Source organism: Hemicordylus capensis, chromosome 1, assembly GCF_027244095.1.
Source record: "Hemicordylus capensis ecotype Gifberg chromosome 1, rHemCap1.1.pri, whole genome shotgun sequence".
Lineage (NCBI taxonomy): Eukaryota > Metazoa > Chordata > Lepidosauria > Squamata > Cordylidae > Hemicordylus > Hemicordylus capensis.
The window spans coordinates 297,260,559-297,273,643 of NC_069657.1; the positions used below are offsets into that span (position 1 = coordinate 297,260,559).

Below are 13,085 nucleotides of genomic sequence, written 5' to 3' on the forward strand. Positions count from 1 at the left end.
TGGCATAATTCTGTTAGTTAAATTGAATCTTCTTTGCGATCAGTAAAAAAAAATTGGCAGGTGTTGTTGTCTGTTATTATAAAGGTAAAGTGTGCCATCAAGTCCATTTTGACTCCTGGCGACCACAGAGCCCTGTGGTTGTCTTTGGTAGAGTACAGTAGGGGTTTACCATTGCCTCCTCCCGCACAGTATGAGATGGTGCCTTTCAGCATCTCCCTATATCTCTGCTGCCCGATATAGGTGTTTCCCTATATCTGGGAAACATACCAACAGGGATTCGAACTGGCAATCTTCTGTTTGTTGTCCAAGCATTTTCCCACTGCGCCATGTAGAGTGGTGTCTGTTATTATACAATAGATCATTTCTCCATCCCATCCCTTGTTATCCTCACAAAAACTCTATATGTGGAATGCTGAGAGATGATTGGCACAAGGCCACATACTGGGCTTTATGGCTGAGTGGGGATGTGAACCTTCTTCTCCTGGGTTCACTATACCACATTGGCATTCTAACCACTATACCACATTGGCTCTTAGAGACTATCGGCTGAGAGCCAAAGAGTGACTTAATTTTCTCCATGCTGGACTCCGAGTAGAAGGTTTGACGTTTCCTCTTCAAATGGCAGTGTGTTGCCCTGAAAAGGATGAGTTTTGTGGTTCATAGGATAGAAGTAGCAGACTTTATATTATGATTTAAATTGTTTCCAGCAACAGCATTAAAGATGAAGTAACCCCATTCTAGTCTAGTTTATCAGTGACTTCTGCGAGGTAAGGGAAGGGGTATGGACTCTCCAAGGACTCCAGTTCAGTATCTGTCCTCTTAATAGACCTGACAGAAGATCCTTGCAAGGGAGTGATTTCTATGAAGAGAAATGGCTGACATCCTGTCTAATTAAGAGTGCATGTAAGTGTGTCCCTTAGCGGGGACACACCTGGAGCCCCTGCACAACTGCCTCAGTTCTCCTGTTTGTGCTCTGTTGTACCAAAGGACTAAGACTTATGAGTGGGGCTCACACTCTGGAAACACTCTGTAAGTTCAGAAATGCATCGCTTGGAAGTCTTGGTCCTGTGGCACAACGGTTTGCCTATAGGACGACTAAAGAAGTTGCTCCTGCTTTGTCCCCACAAAGCCTCCTTACACACATGCTTTGTTAGGATGTGGACCACTACTTTCCCCCCTTGGATAGATCTAATCATCTGTCTAGTTGAAGATCTTGCCCTACCTTTTTCATTCTTGAGCTACACTAATCCAAAATATTATTGTATGGTTTTTACATCGGCTAGTAGTATCCTGTCAGTTGCTAATCTAAAGTTACGTTAATACTTAAAATTAAATGTTATTCTTGTGCTTTAATTTATACATTCTGTTGTAAATTCAGCACAAGAGGTTTTTGTAATATCAAAGCAATATGAAAAACTAATTTGCTTTTAATGCTCAATGTTGTGGAAAGATGGTGACTGTTCCTACATATACTGGAGAACTGAAATATATAGGGGGGGCATTTCACAGAAGAGTCAGTAGTTTATTATTCCTGGGATCATAATTTCTCCAAGTGAAAAGCTGTCCCCAGAGTTAAAAGTACAACTCTTAGGGCCAGTTCATACGTAACAGGAAACCGGAGGTCCTTTCATCTCCTGTTTCCAAACCTGAATGTACGAACTGGGAAATTGTTTTTTAAAAAATGGACCCACAGTTTCCCTCCCCAAACCTTTGTCACATTTGGTTCTCTCAAAGTTTCATTTGCTTGGCCTCTGGTTTGCCTGTGCCAGTGTTACATGCAAATGTTGGCACGCAGTTTCACCGCTCTAAAACCAGAGTTCAGGGAGGAAGCTCCTCCCTTGCCCCAGCTCCCTTGGCTGTGCAGGCTGTCCCTCAGGAAAGAAGGAAGCCCACATAGCCAGCAATCCTGCCTCTCTGCAGTCTCGCTGACTGCAGATAGGCTGCTCTCTCGAACGTACAAACATGTATGGGAGAGCGGGGGGAGGGAGGCACGGACCTGCGTATGACCCAGGCGCTAAAGTGGGGTTGGTGACTGACTGACAAATGAGCCATAAATTGTGTGTACATTTGTAAAGGAAAGAGGGCTGAACCTCCTTTCTTTGTGTTAGAGATTTCTATTCTGCATATGGATTTGCTTGCTCCCGATGTTCTGTGTTAAAAAGCTGTGTGGGGGTCAAAAGTTCACAATTCCTGTTCTGCAGTTTGGGGAGGGAAAAGAGTTTTACTGGTTAACTTTTGGTGGGAAGAGAGGATTTGATTTGATTATGCTTTAAAATAATGGAGGGAACTTGAGTTGTCCTGACTAGTTTGTTTAGAAAAATGTGAAGCGGGGGAAAGAGAATAAAAGGAGGCTTGCCATCAGCAGAGGGTTAGCTCAAGTGAGTTCAAGTTGGAGTCTTGAAGAGCTGCTGAAATTAAGAGCTGAGAAGGTCAAGTCTGGACTGACATTGTTTTAATGCTCTTGGTTTTTATTTTCTAAAATATTAAAACATTCAAGAAATCATATTTCAATAAGAAATATTTATTTTTAAAACCCCATCATATTGTGAAAGGACTATTCATCCTGACTAACCTGGTATATCTCTAGATGATCCTGCTGTGTATATAGAAAAGTTTTTATTTTGCATGATCCATTACTCTTTCCTGCCTCCTGAGTCATAGTTGAGACATGGTTGAGTAGTCTAATCCTAAATATACAAAGCATGAGCTATTGAAACGGGACTTAGATCTGCATATATTACAACTCATTTAATGGCTGACATCCAAGGAAGGGATACCTATAGGTGGAATAGAGGCACTGGGTATGCAAACAGACTGGGCTCAGACATAACACAAAAGTATGGTTTTCAAGTTTATCCATGGTTTTGCATTATGTCTGAACCTATTGCCATAAACCATGGTTTGTTTGAAGCCAACAAGTTAGGTTCTGAAACTATGGTTTGGATTTGGTTTGCAAACAGAGTTAGTGCAAACTATGGTTTCACATTATATTCGCAAACCATTGATGATCCATAATTAGAGCCATTGATTTGCTTCAAGAGGCTTTGCACCATGACCTTATGAAGCTATGACCTAATGAAGCTGAATCCTGATCAGATGGAAATCAAAACCTGATAAGTGGTTCTGGATCATAACTCTTTATGTACAGAAGCACAAACCATGGTTTGAGTTATTAAATATGGATAGCACAAACCACACGTCCATGTTATGTCTGAACGCAGCCAGAGCCTTGCTGCTGCTTTTGTCAAGAAGGTTGAATTGCTGTTCAATCCAAACACTGTGAAGAACTGGGGTGAAAACTGCAAAAAGAACTCCAGGTGTATTCAGTAGTTCTCTTCCATTGGCACACACATCTGATATGGGTACACATAGATTATGAATATCTTCTTTTGGATTCTGGCCCCTCCCTTCTTGGACTTCTTCAACAGCCAGCCAATGTGAAGGAGAGGCGTGCTTTAAGCCATTCATATGTCCTATTTCTTTTATTAGCTGCCTTGAGTTTTTCTGTAGAAAAGGAATGGTAGGGCATAAATGCAGCAAATATACTGTGAATAATTTTAAAAGTGCCCCATTAATGATGATTCTGCATGACTGCTCAGTGGTATGAACCACTTGATCTCTGGTGATGCTAAAAGATATTGATCTGCTGCTAACAAGAAAACAAACCTGATTATTCCCATAGTTTTAATTCCAAGCTCAGTAGTGTACTTCTGAATTTTTACAACTCTTAGGTGCACGTAGTGCTAAAATATAACAGCATCTTTACTAAGATTGCATATTTTGACTTTTAAAAAAGAATTATAACATGTTAAAGGTTAAAATCAAGCTTCCCCCCCATTAAAAAAAAATTGATCAGCATTGAAATGTCAACTGTCTAGTTATGGCAGCATACCAGCATGCAAACACTGGTCTAATATTGATTTCCCTGGCTGCATAACATTTGCATTGTGACATTTTGGGTGCAACACTAGCAAAGTGGTTGTTTTTTTTGATCGGTTGTTTTTGATACAGTCATGCTTGATATACTGTGTTTGGATGTTAACTATTGGGTGAGTGTGTATTATATAAAAATGTATTTATCAAATATTTGTGTGTGCCTATCTTTCTTCAGCTTGAAATAGGAATTGTATTCAGAAAACAAAATCTACCAAAGAGAACTACCAGATTTAGTTTATAAATATAGAACTAAATCACAAAACTGGAAATCTTATTTTATATAGTTTGATCTTTATTTTTGCATGTTTATAGTCTGAAGTAAAATACTTTTAAAGAAAATAGTCTGCATTTCCTCTGGAGTGTTCCATAAAGCAAGTCTTCTCACTTTCTTGTTGCATCCTTTCATACGTGGAAGAAACACTTATCCTTTCTAAACCACCTTTCTTCCCAGAGGTTCAGAGCAGTGGACATAGGTTCTCCTTCCTTCTTATCTTCAGGACAATCCTGTGATGTATGTTGGGCTGAGAGCAAGTGACTGGGCCAAGACATCCAGTGAGCTTCATGACTGAATTTGGATCTCAGCAGTTCAATGCCCACATTTCCTGTGGTGATAGGCAACAGACCAGTGTCTTCAAACATGGGTCTTCCCAACCATGTCAAAAGTGTGAAGTGGGTGTCTGATGTAAAACACCAAAGGGGCATGTGAGGTTAGTGCAGAATCCTTTCCCCACTCTCTAGCCCCCTCAGTCAGTCCCTTGGAGTCCTCCCCTCACCCCACTTAGTTAGGCTTGTTTACAAGAAGGGACCACGCTTGGGAGGAAATGACTGTGGCAAGAGAAAGGTTCAACCCTTCTGATGCTTTAATCCATCCCCACCCCAATGTGTTTGAGGCATACCTGCAAGTGAAGGCACATGTTGGCGACAGCTGCTGTAATGTGCAGATTGTGTACCAGGATGGAGTGGAACTATTGGAAAGCTAATGTAGAAGGAAATAATATATAAGACTCAGCACATAATCTAATCACTTGCTATATAGTATAACATAACTACTCAGGAAATTAATTTTGATAGGGTTTTTATGAAATGTTACTTCTTAATAGGATGCAATTATTTTAACTAAGATTGTCGTAAGTGAAACAGCTTGCATATGCTTTTGTCATGAGCATGAAAAGCAGGGATACTGTACCAAGTGGCTGTATCTTTGCCCTCTTCTGTACAAAATGCATAATAAACATAGAATTGTCATTTGTAAAATACGGTAGCTGCTGTTCAAGCTTGTCCTTTGCGTGTCTGGTTATTAATCAAACACTATCAGTCTGCACCGAAAAGCATGAAATACTTGAATTGAAAACCAATCAATCAAATACGTGTCCCAAATCTTTCTTCAGAGTTGTGATTTAGTAGGATCTTCTAACAGATATGCAGTTATGTGCTAATCCAATTTGTAGCATTGGTACTTCATGTCATTATTTTCCGGCTAAAGGCATCACATAGGATTCTAAGCACTGAATGCCAAAAGGAGCATTTGGCTTTGAATTTGTTATGGCATTATTTTAAAGTGCCTGCCCAGGTCTCTTTCATCTTCTTTTGTTTCTCCCTAATTCTTTTAAACCTGTGTGACAGCCCACAGTCAAGTGGTAGAATGCATGTTTTGTGTGCACAAGGTTCCAAGAATCTTTCCTGGCATTTCCAGTTAACTCAGGCAGGAGTACTGAGCATACCTCTGATCTTGGAGAGCTGCTGCCAGTTGGTGTCGACATACTGCACTAAAAGGACGAATGACCTTTCTCTGTATCTTTATATGTTCATTTGTGTCCAGGCATCATATGTTATATCGTTGAGACTACATAGCTTGGCTGCTATGGGATTTGCTACTGTTAGCTGTATCACTTTGTCAAGAAAAGCAATATGGTCTTGTAACTAAGTGCACAAAAGTTATCAGACTGTGCACATATGCTTGCTTGCTTAAAATGTTTCAGGTGGGTTTACTGTTGTTGGTGGCAGCAGGGCTCTTTTTAAAAAAATGCCATGCCACGGCAGTCAGTGATGACTTCAGTAGCTCTTCAAGTGTTGATAGTGTTCCCAGCAGCCAGCTCCTGCTGGCTGCCTTCCTCACCCTGTCCTAGAATGTGGTCTGGAAATAATCCTGCATCACTACTTGTTTCTGGCACATTACAGAAGAAGAAAAATAGCACCCGGCAGGAGTGGGCCATTGGGAACATTATCAGTGTGTCAAGTGCCACCACTGCTGCCCACAGAGACATGGCATCTAAAAAAACAGCTCACAGCCACCATTTGCCTGAACATAATTCTTGCTTGACTGTGGTGACCAGGTGAATATTTAGATAAAGGACTTTTTTGGACAATACATTTCTGGCCCATGTGATTAAAATGACATGCAGAGAAAGCACCCATCCTATTGTCTTTTACAAACATTCTGCTGTCCCTCCCCTTTATTGCAAGAGCAAGCAGGGTCATTAAAATCACCATTCAACATGCAAACCAAATGCTAATTTAAACTAGCATTATGGAGATAGCCGCTAACCTTTCTGGCACAAGAATGAGGCAAATATTTGTGCACTTTCCTTGGCTCTTCATTTTTGGATAAGAGTTGTAGGTTGGAATCCAAAACCGGAGGCTTAATCCCCAGAGTAGCGTTTTCTGAAGTGCTACCTGATCCCCAGAGTAGCGTTTTCTGAAGTGCTACCTGTTCCACGTGCAGGAACAGCATGGCCCCACTTGGGAGCTAAACCACCACCCTGCGCGTCTGATGTCAGACGTGGGGGGCATGTTGGGGCCGTGGAGCGTGGCACCTGAAGGGCGGGGGCCCAGGTTCTTTGAACCCGATCGCCCAATAGTGGCTATGCCCTTGCCCTATACAAATCTATGGTGAGGCCACATCTGGAGTACTGCATATAACTTTGGTCACTGTGTAAAACAGGATGCTGGACTAGATGGGCTTTGTGCCTGATCTAGCAGGGCTGTTCATATATTCTTATGTACCCCAGAGACCAATCTCTCTGCCACATTTTGAACGAACTGAAGTTTCCGAACTATGTACAAAGGCAGCCCCATGTAAAGAACATTGCAATAGTCAAGCCTGGGGGTTACCAGCTGATGCACCACTGTTTTGTTGTTTTGTTTCATTGTTCTCTTCAAGGAATGGGCGCAGGTGTCAAATCAGCCAAAGTTGATGGAAAGCGCTCCTGGCCATAGCCTCCACCTGGGATACCAGGATGAGGCCTGGATCTAAAAGCACCCCCAAACCGTGAACCTCTTCTTTCTGGGGGAGTGTAACCCACAGCAGAATATCTTAACTCATCCCTCAAGATCTAACTCATCCCTCAAATTCCAATCCCCCACAGTGAGCACCTCCATCTTGTTTGGATTTAGCTTCAATTTGTTATTTCTCATCTAGCCCATTTCTGCCCATAGGCAGGCATTTAGGGACTGAATGCCATTTCCTGATGATGATGATGATGATGATGATGAGGAGGAGGAGGAGGAGGAGGAGGAGATTTGGGTGTCGTCAGCATACTGATAACACCCAGCACCAGACCTCCTGATGACCTCACCCAGTGATTTCATGTAGATGTTAAAAAGCATTGGTGACAGGTCTTCTTACGCCTGGACTAACTGAATTTTATACAGACAACAGTTTAAATCATATTTCAGAATTGTTCTTAAAGAACCTTTTGGACAATTGAAGTTCTAAAGATTGTTGTCTTATTGATTTCGAAGGACTGTTCAGTACACTTTCATGCACTTTTTCCATTTTTCTTTTGGTTCTGTAAGAATGCAGTTTACCCGACCATTGTGGTAGACACTACCATCTTCATCTGCCACACTACCATCTTCGTGGAATCTGGGCATGCATTTTCTGATTACATGTTTGGAATGCTCTCTGCTCAGCAATGATAGAGGATCCATGTTTAAAGTAGAGCTCCACTATAGCAAAGCTTTCTCAAACTGTCCACTTTTCCATGCCTTGTAACTCAAGGGTCTGCACTACTATCTGAACCAAAGTAGACTGACATCCATTATAGTTTCAAAGTTATTTTAAAAAGTGGATTTATGACTATCACTGCACCCTATAATGTTGTACTTATGGATCAAAAGCAATGGGAAATATTATTGGATCTTAACAGCTTTTGTTTTTTGTCCTTTAGCTAACAGCACGATCACTGCCTGTTGTACAAACTGATGAGCGACTCCAGCCTCTGCTCAGTCACCTCAGGTAACATAAATATACATTTTAAATGATATTTCTCTTCCTTTTTTCCTACAAGGAAACCTTTGGTACTAGCCATTGGGCAACAATCAGATTTATTCTACCTTCTCTTCACTTCTTTAGAATTCTGGACTTCAGACATCTCTGGAACCTGAATGGGATTTTTTAATCTCACTAGTAGTGGTAAATGTCTGTGGTCTACCACTTGATTGTGGTAACAAAGGAGCACTTTGGGAGCATAAAATATGCGTTTTTCTTCTAATTTTGTAATGGCATGACCAAAATAGTGTGGTTCTCTACCTAGAGATGAGAAGAATGCTTACCTTAAAGGTGAATTCTGTCCATCTCTTCCATTCACAAGGAATAAGCAGTGCTATCCTCAATAAAGATTAATCTGCTGCTGATCAGATATCTAGTAGTCTCCTAAAATATGGCTACTGAGCTGCAGATGTTTAAACCCTGTAGCAACTTTTTCTACTGTAACATTGGGCAGGATGGGACAGGGTGGGAGAAAGATGTATGCCATCCTAAACTTGGAGAAAGGATGGAATTAAAATATATTAGATAAAGGGAGCCTTCTAGAGGAATATGTCTCAAGCAGATATGAAGAGTGCCTATAACTTTAAACAACCTAGTTAAGATAATTTTTTTAAAATGAGCAGTAAAGGTGTAAAATGTTCAATGATAATGGAGAAAACAATCTAAATAAGCTAGTGGTGCTGTGATGCCTTATTGTTGTAAGCCACCTGAAAATGTAAGAGCAATGCTAGGTCTAACAAAACTATGAACCTAAATTATGAACCCTCAAACAATGAACCTGATTCTCATAAGGAATACAACTCTGCCCAAAACAGGTGTATACATAGCTAATCAATTCATTGAGCTGGTTATCATCATCATCATCATGAGAGCCATCATAGCATTGTGGTTAGACTGTTGGACTAGGACCAGGAAGACCCAAGTTCAAATCCCCATTCAGCCATGAAGCTCATTGGGTGACTCTGGGCCAGGCATGTATCTCTCAGCCTAACCTACTTCACAGAATTGTGAGGATAAAAATAACTATGTACACCACTCTGAGCTCCTCCGTGCCCAAAGGAATTGTGTATTGATACTGCAAAGCAGGGTTTTATAACCTGTTGTAATCCAGATGCTGCTGAACTACAACTCCCATAATCCCCATTTATAATTCATTGTGGCTGGGGATGATGGGTGTTGTAGTTCAGCAACATCTGGAGTGCCACCACTTGGGAACCACTGCTTTAAAGTTTCAAAAGCAGTTTGATATAGCATAGTTCCAGAATGTGTGTGTGTGTGTGTGTGTGTGTGAGAGAGAGAGAATTTACATTGTATTTCAATTTTACTTCACTGGGTATGCCAAAATTTTATGTATACCTGAAGTTAAAGTGCATCACCTTGAGTGCTCAGTTTCTTACAGGAAGAGTGACACAAATGTTTTGAATAAACACATGTAAAATAAATCTTTGGATCCTAGCCTTTTCATTCACAAATCATTTACCTTGGAGATAGATTCATCAAAACTTTATCTTTGAAGATAATATTGCAATATTTGTGTGTCAACCTGAATAACAATAAGTAATGGAAATGTTTCAGTGTAACAAGCATGCCATGCAGATAATTAGCAATATTGTTGTCATACACTATCTACTTTCAGGCAACACTTCAAGTTTTCCCCTTAGACATCATCCTTGACTTATATTTGGGAAAACATATTTTGTCCTTGAAAAAAGGGCCTCGCTACTTGAAATTCATGTGGAATGCTCAGAACCTTTTAAAAGCCACAATCATGATTTTATTACGTTCTCCCTTGGGTTTCCGCCTCACAGTGCTCTGTAATATCTCAATAGAAATGTTGTCATTCTCTGATAAATTCAAGAGGGCACAGTTTTTGTCGTGACTCCTGTAATAGGAAAAATCTAGAAGATACGTTCCTGATGTCTAGAACTATATTCTTTGGGGAACCACTTTGATATGCCTCACTTCAAATATTTTGCTCCTACTTTGAAAAAAATGTTGAGCTAAGAGTGTGATTCTGAGCATAGCGGCCGAGGAGCAACACACTTATATTAAAAGACTGAGAAACAATGTTTGAAATCTGATATGCAAGGCTTATTTTAAGAGTACTTTTCTAAATAGAAACAAAACTTCTTCATGGTCTCTGTGCATCACACTTACGGGATTGTGCCTCCACAGAGACCAACCCCAGACCTTGCAAGAGCTTAAGGAGAGAGAGATTTTGGTGGTAACCCCCACCCCTTTCCAACCAAATCTCAGTTTTTTGCCAGCTGCCGCAGAGTGAACACTGCTTCAGGCTTTTGTATTTTAAAAATAGGGGTGGGGTGCGGGAGAGAGAGAGAGAGAGAGTGACACTTTGACTCAGATGACAGAGGAAGGTTTCTTTAATCCTTTACTGTTTGATTCTGTTTGTTCTGCTTATCTTGTTCCTAGTTAAATTCTGCTTTCACCTTTTGCATTTTCGTTTGGTTCACGTTTACCCCCCTCCATCCCCTTTGGACTTTTATAGTGAGCAGGATGGTGAGCAGACACTGCTCCTCATGTCCTGCAAAATTGCCCATATCCAATCACCATTCTAGGTGCCTCTCCTGCCTGGGGGAAGGACACAGAGTGGAGGCTTTCTCTGTTTCTAGGGCTTCATGTGGCAGGCCCACCATAAGTGGCCCTCCCACCTCCTCTCTCTTCTGTGAGAGAGGGCTTTGAGTTCATAGTTAAGGGGATAGCTTGTACTGCTTCCCCTGGGTAAGGTGGGATAGTCATTACCGCTTCTCACAACATAGTGGCAGACTCTCCATGTCAAGTACCTCTGGGCTCTTTTGTGGTGGGGACAATCTTTGAAACGCCCCACCCCAACTCCCCAGTTGATCTTGAGCCATAGGATCAACAGAGTCCTCACCAGCGCTTACCCCTGCCCCTGTTTCCAACATGGCTTGCTCCTCTAATGCTCCTTTGGGCCCGGGGCAACCTAAAATCTTCTTGAAAATGTTTTAGAGGGAGATTATGAATTCTTTCTGAGGGGGAACAGTCTCTATGGGGATGAGCATCTCAAGGAGCAGCCCTACCCTAGGGACCATGAGGGCAGTGACTCCAGGGGCCAAGGGAGTGATAGAGCCCTGCCATATAATGAGGGCTGTCCTAGAGAATAACCCAGGGATTATACAGACTATTCCTACCATGATGACAGGTACAGGTGCCAGTACTATCATTGCAGAACAGGTTACTTACCTGTAACAATGTTGCTTTGAGTGGTTTTCTGTGCATTCACACAACTCTCCCGTCCTTGCTGCTGCAGCCTTGTTATCTCGCTTTACGGGATCTGCGGCGATGGCTCCAACTGAGGAGGATTGGGTGAGAGAGCCTCTAAAGGGCTGGAAAGGGGAGAGGTTACCACTAAAATATCTCTCTTCTCAAGCTCTTGCAAAGTCCAGGACTGATCTCTGCACAGGCACAATCCCATATGTGTGAATGCACAGAAGACCACTCGAAGAAACATGGTTACAGGTAAGCAACCTGTTCTGGCTGTAGTGTGTTTAATTGGCTGAACTGTTATGCTTCTATGATTTTTAGAAGCAAAAGCAAACTTTAGGTTTCTAAGGTAAACAGCAAGGTTACCTTCTTGAATCTGTGAAAATTGCATGAATGACAAGTAATCTCTTTTCCTTCTCCACCACTCCACAGCCACGCATACGTTGGTCCAGATTACAGCCTCCAAAAAAGTACCGGTAAAATTTCATTAGGACAAATTGATGCTGTAAGTACCATGTGCTTTAATTTTGTATTCCGTTCTGCGTCCAGCAAGCAGTCTCTGTAAAGAAACCGTCTGACATCCTTGCTGAATCTCTCGTGTAAAGAAGGACTGCAGGGATGTGATTGGGGTTCGTGTGCAACTCCCCCAGTCCCTCTGCACGTGGGCTGTTGTGCAGGCAGGTGAAGCATCCCCACTCTGCCCATTCTCTATTAGCAATCTGGAAGAGACGAAATGCGTCTCTGAAGATCAGCAATGCATTTCCTCTCTTCCAGATCGCTTATAGAGCATGGGCAGAGTGGGGATGCTTCACCCACCTGCACAACAGCCCACGTGCAGAGGGACTGGGGGAGTTGCATACAAGCCCCAGTCACGTCCTTGCAGTCCCTCTTTACACGTGCGCTTTGATAGTCGGGATGTCAGCCTCTGGCTTCTATATACAGAGAGAAAATAACACACTAATATGTCTGTACTGTATCAAAGACATAAAATGTTTAATTTTTTTTTAAGAACTGCTACAGAAGTTAAGGAGGAGTTGAATGAGTAGGTGTGGGTAATTAAAAAAAATCTTATGTAAATTCCACTCTGAGCTCTTTGGAGGAATGTAGTATAAACAGGTAACTAATTAGTCTATATGAGTAATATTTGCAATTTTATGTAGAGAATTATTGAAAATTCTTAAAACAAGCATGTTGTTCTCCTTCCATTATTAACATTAGAAGCTTGATCCTATGCATATTAACTTGAAAGGAAATCCTCTTGAATTCAGTGGGTCCTAACTGAGAGTATGTATGTATAGGTATTGCAACCCAAGTTATTGTTTACCTGATATATTGCAATTATTAAAACCAGTAATTTCTAGTGAATAAATCCAAGCAAGCAATTGTTTGGGAAAATAAACATTAACATATTGCTGGATACAAGAGATAACTGATATTGGTTCCATCAACATAGAATTCACTTTATTTGGGAACACTACTGTTAAAATGCAGATTTTGGTTGTATGTTCAACTGGCAACTATTAACCATACTGATTAATGCTTTCAGCTAGAATTGATAAATATAATTTCTCTTTATACAGTAAATGTATCTTGTATTGAAAGCATTGTGAAACTTAAATTGAAACTGAAGTTGTAA

General features: G+C 41.2%; 1 protein-coding gene across 2 annotated transcripts in view; it reads left to right on the top strand.

The window, feature by feature from the left end:
- Positions 1 to 13,085, top strand: part of PRIM2 (DNA primase subunit 2) — a 138,704-nt gene that overhangs the window by 77,262 nt on the left and 48,357 nt on the right. For both annotated transcript variants that reach the window (XM_053286498.1, XM_053286499.1), the window contains 2 exons: positions 8,106 to 8,173; positions 11,882 to 11,954. In XM_053286498.1, the coding sequence (XP_053142473.1) occupies positions 8,106 to 8,173; positions 11,882 to 11,954 (141 nt within the window). The remainder of the gene's footprint in view (positions 1 to 8,105; positions 8,174 to 11,881; positions 11,955 to 13,085) is intronic.